The sequence below is a fragment of the Hemitrygon akajei genome, chromosome 30 (genome assembly GCF_048418815.1).
Source record: "Hemitrygon akajei chromosome 30, sHemAka1.3, whole genome shotgun sequence".
In the NCBI taxonomy this organism is placed as follows: Eukaryota; Metazoa; Chordata; class Chondrichthyes; order Myliobatiformes; family Dasyatidae; genus Hemitrygon; species Hemitrygon akajei.
In genome coordinates, this window is record NC_133153.1 from 6,164,979 (window position 1) to 6,187,202 (window position 22,224).

At 42.4% G+C, this 22,224-nt stretch overlaps 1 protein-coding gene across 1 annotated transcript in view; it reads left to right on the forward strand.

Moving 5' to 3' along the window:
- myzap (myocardial zonula adherens protein) overlaps positions 1–22,224 on the forward strand; it is a 97,645-nt gene that overhangs the window by 37,853 nt on the left and 37,568 nt on the right. The window contains exons 3-5 of the mRNA XM_073032909.1: positions 5,363–5,437; positions 15,480–15,626; positions 16,767–16,859. Coding sequence (XP_072889010.1) covers positions 5,363–5,437; positions 15,480–15,626; positions 16,767–16,859 — 315 coding nt within the window. The remainder of the gene's footprint in view (positions 1–5,362; positions 5,438–15,479; positions 15,627–16,766; positions 16,860–22,224) is intronic.

Genomic DNA, 22,224 nt, shown 5'->3' on the forward strand with positions numbered 1-22,224 from the left:
CCGCCAGTTAGTAAGATCATGGCTGATCCGGCCATGGACTCCCCTCCACCTATCTACCTTTTCCCCCAACTATGCAAAAATCTATCCAACCTTGTCTTAAATATATTTACTGCTTCATTGGGCAGAGAATTCCACAGATTTACTAAACGGTCTTCGTCTTACACTTGTTCGTCGCACATGTGTGCTTAGCCCCTTGCTCTCCTCACTTTACACTTATGACTACGAGGATAAGCACAGTCCGAGTGCAGAAGGAGAGACACAGACATGGAATGAACAGTTCACTGAGGCTGAACCAAAGGTGGTGATGAATCAGCATATTGGAGGGGGATTGAAAATCTGGCTGAGTGGTGCCACAACAACAACCCCTCACACAACATCAGCAAGACCAAGGAGCTGATTATTGACTTCAGGAGGAGAAACCAGAGGTCCATGAGCCAGCCCTCATCGGAGTCAGAGGTGGAAAGGGTCAGCAACTTTAAAGTCCTCAATGTTATCATTTCAGAGGACCAGTCCTGGGTCCAGCAATTAAGAAGAAAGCAAAGCTGCATCTCTACTTCCTTTGCAGTTTGTGAAGGTTCGGCCTCATTCAAAGATTCAAAATGCATTTATTGTCAATGAATGTATAAATATTACAACTTCGAGATTTGTTTGCTAAACAGGTAGTCACAAAGCATCTAAAGCTTTGACAAAATTCATGGAGAGTATATTGAGTGGCTGCATCACAACCTGGTATGGAAACACCAAAGCCCTTGAACAGGAAATCCTACACAAAGTAGTGGATACGGCCCAGTCCATCATGGTTAAGCCCTCCTCACTGTTGAGTGCAACGACATGAAACGTTGTCGCAGGAAAGCAGCATCCATCATCAGGAATCTCCGCCACCCAGGTCATGATCTCTTCAGGAAGAAGGTACAGGAGACACATGACTCACACTGTCGTGTTCATGAATTGTTATTACCCCTCAACCATCAGGCTCTTGTACCAAAGGGGTAACTTCACTCAACTTTACTTGCCCCTGAAATGTTCCCACAAACTGTGGACTCGCCTTCAAGGAATATTCAATGCATGTTCTCAATACTTATTGCTTATTTTTTAATTAATATTATTTCTTTTTGTATTTGCACAGTTTGTTGTCTTTTGCACACTGGCTGAGTGCCCAAGTTGGTGCACTTTCATTGATTCTGTTATAGTTATTACTCCATGATGGACTTATTGAGTATGCCCACAAGTAAATGAATCTCGGTTGTTTATGGTGACATGTATGTACTGTGATAATACACTTTCAACCTTAGGTGCTGAAACTCTAACAGCGTGTTAGATTTTCATCAGTGACAATCTTGGAAAACTCGCCAATAAGTTTATCTGTTAATTTGTGATCAGCAGGCACTTCATCATCAGAAGTCTTTAAAAATTTCATGCCATGCCATTTCTGAAATTTCTGCTGGAGGAGCTCAGTGGGTCGGGCAGCATCTGTGAAGGCAGAGAGATGTGGATGTTTTGTGCCAAGACCCAGTATCAGGTTTGAAAGTGTAGAGATGGAGAAAGACAGTATAAAGAGGACAGTATAGAGACAGTATAAAGAGGAAAGGACAGTATAAAGAGAGTATAAAGAGGAAAAAGGAAGGAATGTTATCCACCTGTTCCTCCCATCCCAATACCCAATTGTTTTTCCCTTTCCCACCTCGTTCCATCACCCACACAATATGCATACTCAGTTCAAGTTCAACTTTAATTGTCATTCAACTATACACATGTATACAGCTAAACGAAACAGCATTCCTCCAGGGCTAAGGTACAAAACACAAACAAATGAATGGTGCATGGGATGTTTTCTTAGAATTGAATTGAATTGACTTTATTGCTTACATCCTTCATAAGTGTAACAGCCTGGGAAAGGTTTCACTGCTAATGCAATGGTTTCTCTGTAGTAGCAGTGTTTGGGTTACGGCTAGAGATAACGGGGGCTTTGGAATGTGTAACATCCAATGAAGGCAGTGTTTTTTTTCTTGTTGCGTGCCTGAGAGCGAGTTAATCTGAGTCTTTTGTTTGGCAAGAGATGAGGAGAGAAACCGTGAGAAAGGGGAGGTGGTAGACTGCAGGACGGAATGGACTTGGAGTGGGAGTCGATGAAGCCCGGGGAAATCGATGGAGGACTAACGGAAGGGAAACCATGAGATCCAACTTGTGCACATTAGACTGTTTCATTAAAGTGGGCCCTTTTCTTTTTGTTTTACTTTACTAACCCTTTAGTTGAATTAAGAATTAAAAAGCTAAATCATTTAGTTCCATATGGTGTACTGTCTGTTATTTTGTGGTACTGATTTGTAACGGGGTAACATCCACACAAACAAGAGGTTTTACATCTCAGATTTCACAAGTTTGGTGGGGCCAGCGACTGTTGTCCCTAGACTGGTTCTGCCGGCCGAACCTGAGGGTCACATATACATGAGGAGTAAAATATTTACGTTGCATCTCTGTCTGAATGTGTAACTTATAGTAATTTGTAATAAATGGTAGGTACAATAGGACAGTCAATATAACATAGAAATACAATTGTATCAGCATGAATTGATCAGTCTGATGGCCTGGTGGAAGAAGCTGTCCCAGAGCCTGTTGGTCCTGGCTATTATGCTGTGGTACCGTTTCTCTGACAGTAGCAGCTGGAGCAGTTTGTGGTTGGGGTGACTCGGGTTCCTGATGATCCTTTGGGCCTTTTTTACACAGCTGTCTTTGTAAATGTCCTGAATAGTGGGAAGTTCACATCTACAGATGCGTTGGGCTGTCTGCACCTCTCTCTGCAGAGTCCTGCGATTGAGGAAAGTACAGTTCCCAGTGATGCAGCCAGTCAAGATGCTCTCAATTGTGTCCCTGTAGAAAGTTTTTAGGATTTGGCAGCCCATACCAAACTGTCTGAGGTGACGCACATTTTGCAACAAACAGCCTGCAGCAGTTGCTCATCTCCTACCCCTCCCACAAATGGTTGCACCTGCACATTGTCCATCCTTGGCGTGTGACGTTCACAAGAGCCATTCTGGTCAGTGGGACACGAGGCTCGTCCCTCACCGGAGGCGATGTGGAGGACTCATCCCCAGCTTTGTAGGAGCAGTGGGTAACTCTGGACGTTCCAGTTGGACTTGCTTGTTTCTAAGGGGCTGTTTTGCGAGATGTCGTAGTATGTAAATAACATGCAAAATTATTTTAAATTTATTTTCTTGGGAACTACGGATTAAAGTTAGTAAAAGGCCAAGTAGGGCAAAACCCAGGGTATCGCCTTATGAAACATTACAACATTTTGATCGGACTCACAAGCAGATCAGAGCAGTTGGTGGCAAAAAGCCTGAAGTCAATTCTGCTCCACTTGTGCAGGTGGGCTTAGTAACCTTTGTTGTCTTGTGGAAACGATGTGCCTCTGCCACAGTGATTTTCAGCAGCTGGTTTTCATGGGTAAGACCTTTGGCTCTTTGCCACATGATTTCTTGCATTTTGTTCTGATTTGAGGGATTGTACTTTTTCCATTTCTTCACCAACTCAAAGGTCACTTGTGTCCGTTGATAGGATGGGAATTAATCTGACGATATCTTTTGTCCTCTGAAAGATAGGGGTGGACTGAAATCCCTACAAGAATGTGCACTGTATCAGTAATTGATAATTGGTTGATTAATGCCACATGTACTGCGATAAAGCTTTTGTTTGCGTACTATCTAGACAGATCATTCCGTATATAAGTACATCGAGGTACGGTGAAAGAAAAAAAAACAGAAGACAGAATATTATGTTGCAGTTGCGCAGAAAGTGCAGGTCAGGTAGTTTACCGACTTGCATCTGACCTGGTCTATAGTAACTCAGGTCCTCTGTAATGTGATAAATTATAAAGTGTTTTGACAAGACCATGGGTGCAAGATTGATTGCCCTATCTACAGATATTCCTGAAGTCAGTGTAGTTACGGATTCCCTGGCTGAGAGGTTTGCTCTGTGAAGAGAGACTGAGGAAATGTTTTTCTGGAGTTTAAAGAATGGGAGGGATGTCATTGAGATCTGCAAACTTCAAAGTGGGGCTGATGAGGTGAACACCGTGAGGCAGGAGACATAAACGGTGGAGGTACGGTCCAGTCATTCAGGACTGAAGGGAGGAGAATGTCCTTTGTGCAAACAGTTGTAAGCCTTCTTGAGTTTCCAATCCGGGGCGGCTGAGGCTGCTCAGTCACTTTGTGTGTTTATGGCTCAAAATAATGGAAATAAAGGGAATCAGAGGATAAGTGGGAATGAGGAAACACCATCAGTCACAATGGCAGAATCGGTCAAGCCTCCTTCTGCTCCTGATTGATGCACCATCAATAACTCACTCTGAGACGTAAAGGCGAGATATCGGCTTTTATTGACTGGAAGAAGGAACAAGCAGTGAGTGACCACTATACTACATCCTGGAGACAGAGAGGCCGGGCTCAGACCTCCATCACCTTTATACAGGGGTCTGTGGGAGGAGCCACAGGAGCAGTCATCAGGGGGCGTGTCCAGACAGGTATATGTAGTTCACCACACTGACATTTAGTGATTTTTGAATTTTCTGCAGATTGAAGATTAAAGTTGAAGTTATTCAGAATTTCAAGACACCATGGAACTGCAGTTGATGCAGTTGGAGTTGGGTTGTTAATCTGTAATGCAAATTCCCATTCAGCTATCGCAATTACTGGAGATTACATTGTGGCATGCAGGATCAGTGCTAAAACTGGCTGCTGAATTCTTGGTCATTAAACACAGTATGGTGCAGAGCCTTGTGAAATGGGTATATCCCAGTTTTGGTCTGCTCAATGTCTCCAGCTATCTAATTTCAGCCAGGGTGACGTTGTTGCCTTCGAATGAAGCCTGGAGAGCAACCCAACAGGCTCCTGTTTCAGTTCAAGTGGTTTCAACTCTGCTTAATTCAGTGAAGGAGAACCACACTTCGTATGCCATGCATTATGTAAATCTGCATCAGTTTTATTATAATAAATGGAATGAGTCATAAAATGAGGTGGTTGTGACTGTTACCACAAAATCTTTTGTGGGTATGAATTGAGTAATCCAGCAAATGTAGCCACAGGCCAAGCAATGTTATGTTTAAAAATAGTTCATTGCTCTTACGTGGTATGAGAAATTAGACTCTACTAAGAGACAGGAATCTTATTTTAATTTAGAATGCCGAACTTTATCATAAAATTGATATTTTTCAGCTAACTTATAAAGTTTTCTGCTTCACTTCACCATAATACTTTCCATTGGAAGTTATTATTTTATTTGATATCTGGTTTCAAAAGGAAAAGGAAGACCTGTGAGGCGCTTACAGATTGAGTAATATTGCTCTCAAACTCCTTTCTTGCTGCAGGAAGAGAAAACAAGCACGGGAAACAGGAAACAGCCTGGATCTCTTCATGCTGAAAGTGACAAATCTTCAGTTCTGGTGAGTGCCATGGATAACGCAGGAGCCACAGGCCCTCCTGTAGGGTAGTGTCAGTATGCCACATTGTCTCTCCTTTAAATGTGGCAATACAGTCCTGATCTCCCATCTCTCACCTTGTGCCTCTGGTCATTAGAATGGGCTTTTTACTCCTTTACCCCAGTCCTCTGACTCCTTGCAATTCCAGCCACGAGACAGTATGGAATTATTGTTTGGAAGTACAATGTGCCGCATATTTTAGAAAGTACACTTTTGAAAACTGTTCCTGCAGTTTCCGTGTTCTCATATCCATCCTCTTAATGTCTGAGGGTGGATAAATCCCCTGGACCTGATGGAATGCACCCTTGGGTTCTGAAGGAAGTAGCTGGAGAAATTGCGGAGACATTAACAATGATCTTTCAAGAATTGATAGATTCTGGCATTGTACTGGATGACTGGAAAATTGCAAATGTTACTCCGCTATTTAAAAGGGTGGGAGGCAGCAGAAAGGAAACTATAGACCTGTTAGCCTGACATCAGTGGTTGGGAAGCTGTTGGAATTGATTGTTACGGATGAGATTACGATATACCTGGAGGCACATGACAAGATAGGCCAAAGCCAGTATGGTTTCCTGAAAGGAAATTCCTGCCTGACTAACCTACTGTAATTTTTTGAGGAAATTACAAGCGGGGTAGACAAAGGAGATGCAGTAGCTGTGGTGTACTTGGATTTTCAGAAGGCCTTTGACAAGGTGCTGCACATAAAGCTGCTTAGCAAGATAAGAGCCCTTGGAATTACAGGAAAGTTACTAGCGTGGGTGGAACATTGGCTGATCAGCAGAAAACAGAGAGTGGGAATAAAGGGATCTTATTCTGGCTGGCTGCTGGCTACCAGTGGAGTTTCACAAGGGTTGGTGTTGGGACTGCTGCTTTTTACAATGTATGTCACTGATTTGGATGATGGGATTAATGGATTTATGGTTAAATTAGCTGATGATACAAAGATAGGTGGAGGAGTGAGTAGTGTTGCGGAAACAACGAGCCTGCAGAGAGACTTAGATAGTTTAGGGGAATGGGCAAATAAGTGGCAAATGAAAAGCAATGTTGGAAAGTATGTGGTCATGCAATTTGGTGGAAGAAGTAAATGGGCAGTCTATTGTTTAGATGGGGAGAAAATTCAAATTACAGAGATGCTAAAAGTCCTTGTGCAGAATATCCTAAAGGTTAACCTCACAGTTGAGTCAATAGTGAAGAAGGCGAATGTAATGTTGGCCTTCATTTCCAGAGGTATAGAATATAAGAGCAAGAATGTGATGATGTGAGTCATCTATAAGTCACTTGTGAGACCACACTTGGAGCATTGTGTGCAGTTTTGGTCTCCTTAGATTAGAAAGGTTATACTGACATTGGAGAGGGTTCAGAGAAGATTCACGAGAATGATTCCAGGAATGAAAGGGTTACCATGTGAAGACGTCTGGCAGCTCTTGGGCTGTATTCCCTGGAGTTCAGGGGATTGAAGAGAGATTCTGAATGTTAAAAGGCCTGAACAGATTAGATATGGCAAAGTTATTTCTCATGGTAGGGGAGTCAAGAGGGCACGACTTCAGGTTTGAAGAATGTCCATTTAGAACAGAGATGCAGAGAAATTACTTTAGTCAGAGGGTGGTAAATCTGTGGAATATTTTGCTACGAGTGGCTGTGGAGGGCAAGTCATTGAGTATATTTAAGGCAGAGATCAATAGGTTCTTCATTATCCAGGGCATCAAAGGGTATGTGGAGAAGGCAGGGGAGTGGGGATGACTGGAGGAATTGGATCAGCCTGTGATTGAATGGTGGAGCAGACTCGATGGGCTGAATGGCCTACTTCTGCTCCTATATCATATGGTCTTATGGTTTCCACCTCCACCCCTGAGTTGGCACCCCAATAATTTCCTTCTCAATGATCAACTCACAGGTTTTAAGACTCTGCCCCAGAATCCCACCATTTGCCATTCATCCTAAAAACTTTTCTTGATAATTACCCATGTCATTATCATGGTAAGATGAAGGAACACATACCAATCCTCACAGAAGGATCAGAAGTGGAGAGAGTGAGCAGTTTCAAGTTCCTGGGTGTCAAGGTCTCTGAGGACCTAACCTGGCCCCAACAAATCGATGCAGTTACAAAGAAGACAAGACAGCGACTATACTTCATTAGGAGTTTGAAGAGATTTGGTATGTCAACAAATACACTCAAAAACTTCTATAGATGTACTGTGGAGAGCATTCTGACAGGCTGCATCACAGTTTGGTATGGGGGGGGGGGCTACTGCACAGGACTGAAAGAAGCTGCAGAAGGTTGTAAATCTTGTCAGCTCCATCTTGGGTACTAGCCTACAAAGTACCCAGGACATCTTCAAGGAATGATGTCTCAGAAAGGCAGTGTCCATTATTAAGGACCTCCAGCACTCAGGGCATGCCCTTTTTTCACTGTTACCATCAGGTGGGAGATACAGAAGCCTGAAGGCGCACACTCAGCGATTCAGGAACAGCTTCTTCCCCTCTGTCAACCTATTCCAAAATGGACATTGAACCCTTGAACACGGCCTCACTTTAAAAATATGTATTATTTCTGTTTTTTGCATGATTTTTAATCTATTCAATATATGTATAATGTAATTGACTTATTTATTTAATATTATTCTTTTTCTCTCTGCTAGATTATGTATTGCATTGAACCGCTGCTGCTAAGTTAACAAATTTCACGTCACATGCCGGTGATAATAAACCTGATTCTGATTCTGGTGTCCTCCCAATCCATCGGTATTTCAACTTCAAAGTCATCCTAATGCCATCAGCCCTTCCAACATCTGCACCTCCTTTATCCACTGTTCCTTAGTCTACTCTCATTTAATGGAGCATCCAACACTCCCTCAGTCTGCACTTCCATTGTAAAAATCCGCAGAAACTCTGTTGAGGCGTTTATATTAGAAAAGGACGTACTAGCATTAGAGAGGAGGTTCATGAGAATTATCCCCAAAATGAAAGGGTTAATGTATGAGGAACATTTGATGGTTTTGGGCTTGTACTCACTGGAATTTAGAAGAATAATGGGGGGAATATCATTGAAACATACTGAATATTGAAATGCATAGATGGAGTGTTTCCCATAATGGGGTAATCTAGGACCAGAGGGCACAGTCTCAGAATAGAAGGACGTCCCTTTAGAACAGAGATGAGGAGGAATTTCTTTCACTAGACGGTGGTGTATCTGTGAAATTCATTGCCACAGAAAACCGTGGAGGCCAGTTGTTTGGGTATATCTAAAGAGGAGGTTGATAGGTTCTTGCTTAGTAAGTGCATCCAATGTTATGAGGAGAAAACAGGGGAATGGATTTGAGAGGGATAATAAATCAGCCACAACGGAGTGCCAGAGCAGACTTAATGGGCCAACTCGCTTAATTCTGTTCCTATGTATTATGGTCTTGTGCATGTCCCTATCTACAAAATCTGTCAGTGCGTATACGAATGCAGATGAACTTTTGACTAAACTATGTGCATGGCTTTGCACCAACATTAGTTTGAAATGGCCACCTTGAATACAGGATGCTCGATTGTTGGCTACTATTGAACTAGACTGCTTAATAGTACTTGCAGCAGCACCAAAGGTATCCGCCGATACTACACCGGCAATGAAGATGGGCTGTTGCTGCTTGTGACAGTATCAGGAGACGGGATATAGCCAGCGAGATTAGAGTTAGGTTCCATCAGCAGTAGGCGTAGTGAGGAAGCAGACATGTTATTATGAACATGAACAGTTTGAGCAAGCTTGACGATCTCTCCCGTGCACAGCCCATGTGGAGGTGAAGCAGGCAATAGAGCTGGGGATGTGCATAATGTTGGTGAATCTACCAGCTCCAGGATCCACAGGCTTGAGCACTTTAAGAACTCTGCAGAAAGCCCTGTAGGGTTCACTCTGATGTTGGAAGATTCTGAAGGAATAATATTAGTTATTATGGTGGACCTAACTCTTGAGGGAAGGTTGAATCTGAGCATGGGAGGGAGTTTCAAGATGGGGGGTTATATGGGAGGCAGGGTTTGAGGGTCGGCACAACATTGTGGGCCGAAGGGCCTGTAATGTGCTGTACTATTCTATGTTCTATGTTCTATGATCCTAAGGGATGGAGTTTCAAATGCAACTTGATCCGGAGGAATGGAACGTCAGGATTGCTGATGATCCAGTTTCTTATTACTTTCCAAAGATGTGTACCTTGTCAGGTTAGTTTCCCTAGTGTGTAGGGAAGTGGGAGAACTTGAGTGAATTTTTTGGGAACGCGGGGAGAAGAAAAATGGGATATATGTAGGAATGGTTTAAATGGCTGGTTGATGACCAGAGTAGAGTCAGTGATTGCAGGGTCTGTATCCTTTCTGTATGAACCTAATGGTCTACAACCTGCAGACCAGAGTCAGCGGCTACAAAGAAACTGCCCAAAAAAACAGAAGGAGATGGAGAGTGAGGCAGGGAGCTGACTGTCTTTGTAGGGTGAAACCCTTTGACTTGGTAATGAGATTCGGTACAGAAGACCTGAAGACACACACTGTTATTTAGGAACAGCTTCTTCCCCTCTGCCATCTAATTTCTAAATGGACATTGAACCCAAGAACACTACCTCAGTACTTTTTTATTTCTATTTTTGCACGACTTATTTGTCCTAACTCTTTAATATACAGATATATACTTACTGTAATTCTTTTTTTTCCTGTATTTATCATGTCTTGCTTTGTACTGCCACTGGAAAATTAACAAATTTCATGACATATGCCAGTGATATGAAACCTGATTCTGATTCTGGGATTGGACAAATGAATCGAGTCCCCTGGTGAAACGGGGCAGATGCAGAGTTTCCGAGTTCTGCTGGAATGATCATTAGCTTTGTGGTTTCAAATGAGTCACAGCAATGTGAGGGAGTATATGTGGAAGGCAGTGCTGTCTTGTGGAAAGGTGCTGTGGGGTCCCTGGTATTGGGAGAGACACTGAGGAGAAGAAACTGTTTACAAGAAACTGTACTAGTGGCTAGAGAGAAACTGGTGAAGAGATGTAACAGACGGGTCTTCACATGGAGTGGCTACAGAGTAGTCTTGGAGAATCTTCCACACAGAATGATCCTTGCTGACTTAGAGCAGGTGAGAGATGTCACAGATATTCAATGTTCTGGTTCCTTTGTTGGCCAAGGAATGGGATCTTGGTCCTGTTCAGTAGGAGAAGCTTTGTTAATTCACTTAGTGTACCGAAAGTTTGTCTCACATACTGTTCATACAGATCAAGTCATTACCCAGTGCATTGAGGTAGAGCAAGTTAAAACAATAACAATGCAGAATAAAGTGGAACAGCTACAGAGAAAGTGCAGGATAGGTAGACAATAAGGTGAAAGATCTTTCACAACCATGCAGATTGCGAGGTCACACACAAAATGGTGGAGGGACTTAGCAAGTCAGGCAGCACCTATGGAGGGGAATATACAGTCAATGTTTCAGGCTAAGATCTCCAACTTTTCAGCATCTGCAGACGCTCTTACGTTAAAAGACTGTGAGCTCAAGAGTCCATCTTACTGTACTGGGGAACCATTAACAATCTTATTACTGAAAGGTGGAAGCTGTCCTTGAGCCTGGTGCTACATGCTTTCAGGCTTTTGTATCTTCTGCCCCGTGGAAGAGGGGAGAAGAGAGGATGCCCAGGGTAAGTGGGGTCTTTGGTCATCAGAGCTGGAAATGAGCTAAGGTAGTTGTGGAAGACTGGGCCATGGAAGTCCAGATTGTTCAAGATGTATGATGTATAACCAAGCCAAGTTTGGAAGATGCTCATTGCAGTTGAGGGAGGTTCCTTTGACAGACCACGGCTGTGAAGGAAGGTCGTTGATGGCACTGGGAGAAATGACACAAAGTGATACACCCATACTCATGCTGGTTTAAGAAGAGAAGGACAATCGGGATGCAAGACAGCACGAGAATAAAGGCAGGATTGGAGAGAGTGAAAAGATCACCCAAGTCAACAACATAAGGGACGTAACTGTTGGGTTGGTGATAGTTAGTTATTTACCACATGCATTATGTTCTTGCAGTTATAGTTATTAGTTAGCTAATGCATGTTTAAGTAAACTCACTGTACACAGCGTGTTCAAAGTAATGCTGATAATTATGTTAATATGAAAAAGGTAGGGAAGGATGTTTTAAACTAAAGTCGTGGTGGTTTATTGGAATCACTGGTACTGGAGGTAGGTTCCTCAGAGGTGTAGGTACAGCTTGTAGTGAAGGGTTTTGTAATTGAGAGGACTAAGAAAATCAGTTAATTAAATGTATTGATATACATATCTATCAGCAATAATTGATGGTTTCAAGAGTTTATTATTTGCTTTTAAAGGTGGAAGTCAATGCAGCTTTTGTTGTGAACAATGGGAGTTTATCTTTAAGAACTGAGTTTATCACATGGTATGACCTCGATACCTTATTGCACGAGACACTGCAGTGTGGTTTGAGCGGGCTGCCTGCATTTAATGATGTTCTGTTGGGCGGTGTTAGCAGCAACACTGCACTAGCTTCTCATTCCTTAAAGCTTCTTTAGTTCTCTTTCTTCAGCACCATTCGGATCCTCAGCTGCTGATCTGGTTGGTGGTGTGGGGACAGCACAGTTCAAGGTGAAAGCATGCAACCTGAGAAGGAGGTGATGTAGTGTTATGTTGCTGCACCTGGAACCGTGGCAGTCTCGGTGTCACTGCAACTGTAGAGCGGCAAACCCTCACAATACCCCTCTAAAACCTGTGAGCTCATCCTCAGTGTGCTTGTGTAACTGTGTTGAGGGGCAATTCATCAGAAAGCTAGTGATCACTATGTTCTTGTTAAATACAGTCTCACCCAAGTGCTAGTTATTGGGTATAATCATACTGAATATTGAAAGGGCTAGACAGCATGGACATAGAGACAATATATCCACGAGTGGGGCATTCTATGGCCAAAGGACACAGCCTCCGAATAGAAGGATGCCCCTTTAAAACAGAGATGAGGAGAAATTTATTTAGCCAGAGGGTGATGATTCTATGTAATTCATTGCCACAAATGGGAGACAAATCATTGGGTGTACTTAGAGCTGAAGTTGATAGATTCTTGATTAGTAAGGGCATCAAAGGTTACAGGGAGAATGCAGGAGAATGGTGTTGGGGCGGGGGGATAACAAATCAGCCATGTTTGAATGGTGGAGCAGACTTTATGAGCCAAATGGCCGAATTTGGCATCTACGGCTTAAGGTGTTATGGCCTATGATCTAGTCAGCATGGTTTTGTGTGCATGGTCAAACTAGGGATATCAACATGGCTCTATGCAGGGGGAGATTTTGTTTGAGTTATTTGAGGAGGTAATGAAGAGGACTAAAGGCTCTACATGTTGTCTACATGGATTTTCATAAAGTACTTGACAAGATCTGACATGGTAGTTTGGTGCAGAAGATTGAGTCCACAATGAGATGGTATGTTGGGTACAAACTTGGTCTAGTTCTAGAATGCAGAGGTTATTTGTGGAGAGATATTTTTCTGACTGGAGGTTTGTAACCTACGATATTCCACAAAGATCTGTGCTGGGACCTTTTTTGCTTATAATATAATGTGGATGAAAATGTAAATTAAGAATCGGAATCAGATTTATTATCACTGCATATGTCGTGAAATTTGTTGTTTTGTGGCACCAGTACTGTGCAAGACATAGAAGTTACTATAAGTTGCAAAATAAATAAATAGATCAAAAGAAGAAGAATGAGGTAGTGATCATGGACCATTCAAAAATCTGATGGTGGAAGAGTAGAAGCTGTCCTTAAAATGTTGAATGTTGGTCTTCAAGCTCTTGTACCTGCTTCCAATGGTAGTAATAGGAAACAGACATATCCCGAATGGGGAGGGTCCTTAATGATAGATGCTGCCTTCCTAAGACACCACCTCTTGAAGATGTCCTCAATGGTGGGGAGGGTTGTACCTGTGATGGAAATGGGAGAGCTTACAATTATCGGCAGACTTGCAATCCTGTGCAGTGGAGTCTGGTTTGGAGGGGCCACTGCACAGAATTTCCTTATTTTTGCTCTCTTTTTAGACAATAGACAATAGGTGCAGAAGTAGACCATTTGGCCCTTTGAGCCTGCACCGCCATTTTGAGATCATGGCTGATCATCTACTATCAATTTTTTTGCACTACTTATTTAATTTATTTATATATTTTTATTGTAATTTGTAGTTTTTTATTAGGTATTGTAAGGTACTGTTACCGCAAAATAACATATTTCACGCCATATGCCAGTACCTCATTCTGATTCTGATGCAGTCAGAATACTCCCAGTGGTACATATATGGAAATTTACAAGAGTCCTTTGTGATATACCAAATCTTCTCTTACTCTTAATGAAATACAGACACTGGCATGTCTTCTTTGTGATTGCATCAATGTGGTGGGCCCAGGATATTGAGATATTGATATCCAGGAACTTGAAGCTGCTTACCCTTTCCACTGTTGACCCCTCAGTGAGGACTGCTGTGTCCTGATTCTCCTGGCTTCCCTTTCTGAAGTCAGTCAATTCCTTGGTCTCCCAGACATTGAGTGCAAGAATGTTGCAATGCCACTCAAATAGCTATGTATCTCTCAGTCCTGTATGTCTCCTTGTCACTGTCTGTTCTTATTAGTAAGTCTAATTAGTATAGTTTTATTAGCAAGTTTGCAGGTGATGCTGAAGTTGGTGGAGCTGTTGATAGTGAGGAAGTTTGTCAAAGGATATAGCAGGATTTAGATCAGTTGGAAATGTGGATGGAGATGTGGTAGACTGAGTTCAGTCTGAAGAAATGTGGGGTGATGCAAGCACAAGATTGCAGAGCCCTGAGAAACACTGGTGTACAGAAGGATCTTGAGGTGCAAGCCTATAGCTCCATGAGAGGGGCAACACAAATGGATAGAATGCTAAAGCAGGCATGCAGCATGCAATGCCTTCCTCATTTGGGAAATAAGGTATAAAATTTGGCAAGTCATGTTGTAGCTGTATAAAATGTTGAGCAGGACATCTTTGGAGTATTGTTTGCAGTTGTGGTCATCACACTATGGGATGTAAAGGCTTTGGATAGGGTGCAAAAGAGGTTTACAAGATGTCACTTGGATTAGAGATTTTGGACCTACTCAGATTGTTTTCTCTGAATTGTCAGATAGGAGTATGTAAAATTATGAGAGGCATAGATGGGTGAAGTCTTTTCCCATGATGGACGGGTCAAATACTTTCAAGGAGAGCTGAAAATAGGAGATTTTTGAGGCAATCTTTTCAGTCAGAGAGAGGTACGTGCCTGGAATACCCAATGGAAGTGGTAGAAGCAGATACAACAGCAACGTTTTGAAAGCATTTAGATAGCATGATCAGCAGCTGAAGAGCAGATACATGAGCAGGCAAATGGGACTGATTTCATTTGGCGTTGTGGTCCATAAGACCATGACATTATAAGATAGAGGAGCAGAATTAGGCCATTTGGCCCATCAAGTCTGCTCTTCTGTTCAATCATGGCTGATTTTCATTTCTGAGCCCCATTCTCCCAATAACCCTTAACCCTCTTACCAATGAAGAGCCTATCATCCCTGCCTTAATTACACTTGTGTCATGGCTTTCACAATCCCCTGTGGCAATATATTCATCATCCTATGACTGATGAAATCCCTCCTCATCTCAGTTTTATACTGAGGCTGTTCTTCAGATCCCAGACTCTCCTCCTAGTGGAAATATCCTCTCCAAGTCTACCATATCCAGGCCTTGCGGTATTTGACCTTTCAAAATCTGGTATGTTTTAATGAGATTTTCATTCCCCCCCCCCCCCACACCCGTCATCCCTCTGAAGATTGAGTACAGGCCTAGAGGCATCTAACACTCGTCCTTGTTCCCATGTTTCTAAGCTGTTCTGCTCCTTATTCTAATGAAATTCTCTAAATTGTAAGGAAATGTATAAGGTGTTGGTATTGCTGAGCACGGAGCAATCATTCTGTGTGTTGGTACCTTGACTAAATGACCTGTTATTTCTCCTAGCTTCTTCAGAATGGCTTTGGTTCCAATACCCCTCCCAATGGCACTGTGTATGGAGTGGTCCAGCGAGCTGACACAAATAAAGCCGAGGTGGTTGTGTACGAATGGTCGGTGAACCAGCTCAAGGAGGAAATGAACTACATTAAGGAGGTATGACATTTCATGCTTCCTGATCGCTCTGGGTTTGCTTAGTCATTGGCCATTGGCTGTGCAAGTAGCTAAAGCCTACAACAGTTCAGAAGTGCGGCCAGAACCAGAGATAACTCTCCACCAGATCTCAGTGAAGATCTGACACCAGTTAGCTTCAACTTGGGGAAGGTGGACACCTCAGGTATTCCCCAGTCACCTGCAGTCAGATCCCTCCACTGGTCTGGAGGGATGGCTATGGAGAAAGAAAACCCAGATCTCCGTTCCAGTCCAGCTCTGTGTTTACCTCGATGTGGCAGCTTGCTGTGCACAAGCCGGTTGCCTCGTTTCCTCCACACAATAGTGACCAGCTTTCCTTCAGGTTAGTCTGTTTGCCTCATTGCCTGATTACCTGTCCGTTTAGATGGCCTACAGTGAGAGGCAGAAACATAGTGCAGTACAGGCCCCTTGGCCCATCATTTCATAACGACCTTTTAACCTACTCTACAATCAATCTAACCCTTCTCTCCTACACAGCCCATAACCCGCCATTTTTCTTTCATCCACGTGTCTATCGAAGAATCTCTTAAATGTCTCTAAGGTATCAGTCTCTACCACTGCCCAGGGCAGTGTAATCCAGACCATTACCACCCTGTAAAAACCCTCTCTCTGACATCTCCCCTAAACCTTCTTCCAAAGGATGTACTCTGACATTATCCATTGCCTCCTGTGTTATGCTTTGTAACTTCAAAACAGTAAACTAATTCAAAGGAAGACACAGGAGTCTGAAATGTGAGTCCTACTTCATAAGTGAGGCATGCACATATCACGAGGTAGGGTGATGACGTAAGCAATTCATGTATTTATACATATAACCCACAATGAATAATTTAAGCGAAGAAGAATGCTTAATCAAACAATACATATGTATATACACACAAGATTATTCAAATATTACTGAAATATTAAATACACAACAACCTGGAACAAAGCTGTCCGCTCTCTCTATGCCTTCTATAATACACCACAATGCAGTCACCTCTCCTCCTCCTTTGCTTCAAAGATGTTTTGCTGGAATAAAAGTCAGAGGTCTTCGTTGACTGAAGATAATGGGTATTTGGTGTGGAGAGTGGTCCTTGGGTTGAAACGTTATCTGTTTACTAGGTGCGGCAGTCACTGGAGCAGGTCAGAGAGCAGATGTTCGGTGAGTTCAACGGAATGAAGCAGAGAATGCAGCAGCTGACGGATGAAGTGAAGGTGAGCTGGTACAACTACGGTATATGACCCCTGTCTACGTTGTTACATCCACCAGCTATCTCCCCTCCTTTCCAGTCAGATAAAGGATCTTAGCCTGAAATATCAGCTGTCCATTTCCCTTCACAGTTTTTATATCCCAGATTTCCACATCTCTAGTCTCTTGCATCTCCACAATGAATGGTACAGCCGTTCCTCAAGTACAGTTGTAAATGGGGGTTTATTCTCCAAGGCAGACTTAGTGAATCAGCAGTTTAAATGATTTCACAATAAATTCAGTCAGTTAGAATATCAAACAGGCAAACTTTGTACACCATTACTCCACGTCAATGTTTAACGCGTTGATCCAATTTCCAATCCCGGGGAATCCAGGTTAGGTTCTATACGACAAGCATTTGCTCTACACTTACACAGGACTGTACACGAGGGGTATCTGCAGGCAGATCCCCCACAAAGTGCAGGCTTACAGATGCATGCACATATGTCTTCCTTCCACCTGCATAAAGTTAAAGATGCACATTTTACCCTCTAGAAAGCCCTCAATGTACATTCCTGCCTGACACTTGCCTTCAGACACTTCATTTCTGCTATAACTTAAATTTAAAAAAAAAGCCAGATTGAAGCTAGATATAGTCCAATCAAAGGTGGTGATGAATCAGTATATTGGAGGGAGATTGAAAAGCTGGCTGAGTGGTGCCGTAACAACAATCTCTCACTCAATGTCAACAAGACCAAGCAATTAATTATTGACTTTGGGAGGAGTGAAGTGGGAGTCCATGAGCCAGTCCTGATCAAGGAATCAGAGGTGGAGAGGGTTGGGTATGGTTATTCATTGATTCTAGTGTGATGAATCAGCATATTGGAGGGAGATTGAACATCTGGCTGAGTGGTGCCGTAACAACAATCTCTCACTCAATGTCAGCAAGACCAAGTAATTAATTATTGATTCAGGAGGAGGGAAGTGGGAGTCCTGATCAGGGAATCAGAGGTGGAGAGGGTTGGGTACGGTTATTCATTGATTCTAGTGTGTTTCTTGGACTTACTGTGTTTGTCTGCAAGAAAATCAATCTTAGGGTTGTATATGGTGATGTATATGTAAATAATTTTATTCTGAAATTCAAACTTTGAGATAATTACACACCAGAAGTTCTCAGTGTAACAACATGAGCTGGGATTTACCTGCTCCTCATTTTTATACAATTCTATTCAACAGCAAGCTGAAAATATTTGAGAGTAAGATGCACCTCCCCTTTTACAAATATTGTCTAGGAGTGAATGTGTATTTTTTCACAAAGACTATAAGAAATAATGACAAGTTTGTAAATTGTTGTGAGAGTGATATATTTGTTGTTCAGCTTCCTTCAGTCAGAATTTGGCATCTGGGACCATACACCTCACTGTACATCAACACAACACACCAAAGTTCACAATGTACTATTGTCTAATTGTGGGCCCTAATATTTCAAGACTTGAGGTAAATATTTTTAAAAAGTTATGACCTTAAAGTTGATTCTTTTTAGATCAGCTTCTACACCCAGTCACCACTGAAAAGCAAACAATAACATATTGTGCAATATCTTCATTTTATTCATTCTTTGGGAAGTGGCCAAAACCGCCAAAAACCAGCATTTGTTGCCCATCCCTAATTGCCCTTGGGGAAAGTGGTATGAGCCACTAGTGAAGGTGCTGTTGCAGAGGGAGTTCCAGGGTTTAGACCTAGTGAACTTGAGGAACAGTGAACAACGTGTGAGAACAGGGAGTGCATTGAAGGACGATGCTACAATCGTCAAAGGGGATCTCAATATGCAGGTAGATTGGGAAAATCAGGTTAGTGCAGAATTCCAGGGGGGAGAAATTTCTAGAATGCCTACAAGATGGCTATTTAGAGCAACTCATGGTTGTGATCCAGAATTTTCTCACGGTTACCATCAGGTAGGAGATACAGAAGCCTGAATTGGAATCAGAATCTGGTTTATTATCACCGGCACGTGATCAAAATCCTGATGAAGGGTTTTGGGCCGAAACATCGTCACTACCTCCTCCCATAGATGCTGTCTGGCCTGCTGAGTTCTGCCAGCATTTTGTGTTTTTATTTATTTCCAGTATCTGCAGATTCACTCGTGTTGCCTATGTATATTGAATAGATCTTTAAAAATGCAAAAACAGAAATACTGTATATTTTTAAAAAAAAGTGAGGTAGTGTCCAAAGATTCAATGTCCATTTAGTAATCGGATGGCAGAGGGGAAGAAGCTGTTCTTGAATCACTGAGTGTGTGCCTTCAGGCTTCAGTATCTCCTACCTGATGGTAACAGTGAGAGAATTCTGGATCATAGCACAACACCCAATCCAAAATAGCTGAGAAAAGGGCATGCCCTGGGTGCTGGAGGTCTTTAATAATGGACACTGCCTTTCTGAGACACCACTCCTTGAAGATGTCCTGGGTACTTTGTAGGCTAGTACACAAGATGGAGCGGACTAGACTTACAACCTTCTACAGCTTCTTTTGGTCCTGTGCAGTAGCCCCTCCATACCAGACAGCGATGCAGTCTGTCAGAATGCTCTCCACGGTACAACTATAGAAGTTTTTGAGTGTATTTGATGACATGCCAAATCTATTCAAACTGCTAATAAAGTATAGCCGCTGTCTTGCCTCCTTTATGACTACATCAATATGTTGGGACCAGGTTAGATCCTTTGAGATCTTGACACCCAGGAACTTGAAACTGCTCACTCTCTCCACTTCTGATCCCTCTATGAGGATTGGTATGTGTTCCTTCGTCTTACCCTTCCTGAAGTCCACAATCAGCTCTTTCATCTTACTGACGTTGAGTGCCAGGTTGTTGCTGCGGCACCATCCCACTAGTTGGCACACACTCAACAATTCAGAAACAGCTTCTTCCCCCCTGCCATCCGATTCCTAAATGGACATTGAACCCTTGAACACTACTTCATTTTTAAAAAATGTACAGTATTTCTGTTTTTTTGCACATTTTTAATCTATTCAATATAGGTGTACTGTAATTGATTTACTTATTATTATTATTTTTATTTCATTTATTATTATTTTCTACATTATGCATTGCATTGAACTGCTGCAGCTAAGTTCACAAATTTCACGTCACATGCCGGTGATAATAAACCTGATTCTGAAAGCTTAAGGTGAAAGAACCCTTCGGGAAAGTGAACATAATATGATTGAATTCACCCTGAAATTGGAGGAGGAGAAGCTGAAGTCAGTATTACAGTGGAGTAAAGGGACGGCAGAGCAGCAATGGCTGGAATTTCTGGGAGCAATTCGGAAGGCACAAGGTATAACCATCCCAAAGAGAAAGAAGTATTCTGAAGGCAAGATGACATAGCCAAGGCGAACAAGGGAAGTCAAAACCAACATAAAAGCCAAAGAGAAGGGAGTATAATAGAGCAAAAATTAGTGGGAAGTTGGAGGATTTGGAAGCTTTCAAATAGCAACAGAAGGCAACTAAAAAGGTCATTAAGAACGTAAAGATGGAATACAAAAATAAACAAGCCAATAATATTAAAGAGGATACCAAAAGTTTCTTCAGATACATGAAGTGTAAAAGAGAGGCGAGAATGGATATCAGACTGCTGGAAAATGATGCTGGAGAGGTAGTAATGGGGGACAAGGAAATAGTGGACAAACTAAGTATTTTGCTTAGTCTTCACTGTGGAAGACACTAGCAGTATGGTGGAAGTTCCAGGTGTCAGGGGTCATGAAGTGTGTGAAGTTACCATTACGAGGGAGAAGGTTCCTGGGAAACTGAAAGGTCTGAAGGTAGATAAGTCACCTGGACCAGATGCTGTACAGCCAAGGATTCTGAAAGAGGTGGCTGATGAGATTGTGGTGGCACTAATAACGACCTTTCAAGATTCTGGAATGGAGCTGTAATACTGGAAAATTGTAAATGTCACTCCACACTTTAAGGAGGGAGAGAGGAAGAAGAAAGGAAACTATAGGCCAGTTAGTCTGACCTCAGTGGTTGGGAGGATGTTAGAGTCAATTATTAAGGATGTGGTTTTGAGGTTCTTGGAGAACATGGTCAGCATGGTTTCCTCAAGGGAAAATCTTGCCTGACAAATCTGTTGGAATTCTTTGAAGAAATAACAAGCAAAATTGTCAGGACGCTGAAGCAGGGACCAATCGCAGACTAAGTACTGTGCACACTGTGATATTTACTGAGTAGCAAATCCGGGGGGGGGGGGGGGGGGCAACAAAGTCGGCATCAAAGTTCAGGCAGAGATCGAAACATCCAGAGAAATCCAAAAACCAGAATCGGGAAATGGCAGAGTCAATATTCAGACAGAGTACAGACACAAATGCTGGAAAGGCTCAGGAAAACTCACTGGCACAATCTGGCAACAAACAGGTGTAAACACAGGACTGAAATACACTGAGTATTAAATAGAGAGGCAGATAATAGATGGCGTACAATGAGAAACAGGTGGCAGCAATACAGGTAATAATGAGAGATGGAGTACTCTGTAATACAGGGGCCGGAGTAGAGCAGGAGCACATGGCAATACAAAACCACAGACTGACAGCTAGGGGGAAAACACACAAAAAGAGAGTTCAACTAGAGGTACTGACAAGAACAGACAAAGGAGAATTGCTTGATATTGTGTACTTGGATTTTCAGAAGGTCTTTGACAAGGTGCCACATATGAGGCTGTGTTACAAGCTACCAACTCATGGTATGACAGGGAAGTTTCTAGCATAGGTAAAGCAGTGGCTGATTGGCAGGAAGCAAAGAGTGGGAATAAATGGAGCCTTTTCTGGCTGGCTGCCAGTGACTAGTGGTGTTTCACGGGGGTCTGTGTTGGGACCAATTCTTTTTATGTTATATATTAATGATTTGGATGATGGAATTGATGGCTTTGTTGCAAAGTTTGCAGATGATACAAAGATAGGTAGTTTTGAGGAAATAAGAGGCTACAGAAAGACTTAGATTAGGAGAACGGGCAAAGAAACAGATGGAGTACAGTGTTGGGTGAAGTGTATGGCCATGCACTTTGGTAGAAGAAATGAAAGGGTTGACTGTTCTTTAAATTGAGAGAAAATACAAAAAAGCTGAGGCACATAGGGACTTGTACAGGATTCCCTAAAGATTAATTTGCATTTTGAGTCGGTGGTGAGGAAGGCAAATGCAATGTTAGCATTCACTTCAAGAGGACTGGAATATAAAAGCGAGGATGTGATGTTGAGACTTTATAAAGCTCTGGCGGGGCTTCACTTGGATTATCGTGAGCAGTTTTGGGCCCTTCATCTTAGAAAGGATGTGCTGAAACTGTTCAAAGCAGGTCCACAAAAATGATTCAACTGTAACAACTGTTCCTGAACTTGCTGATGTG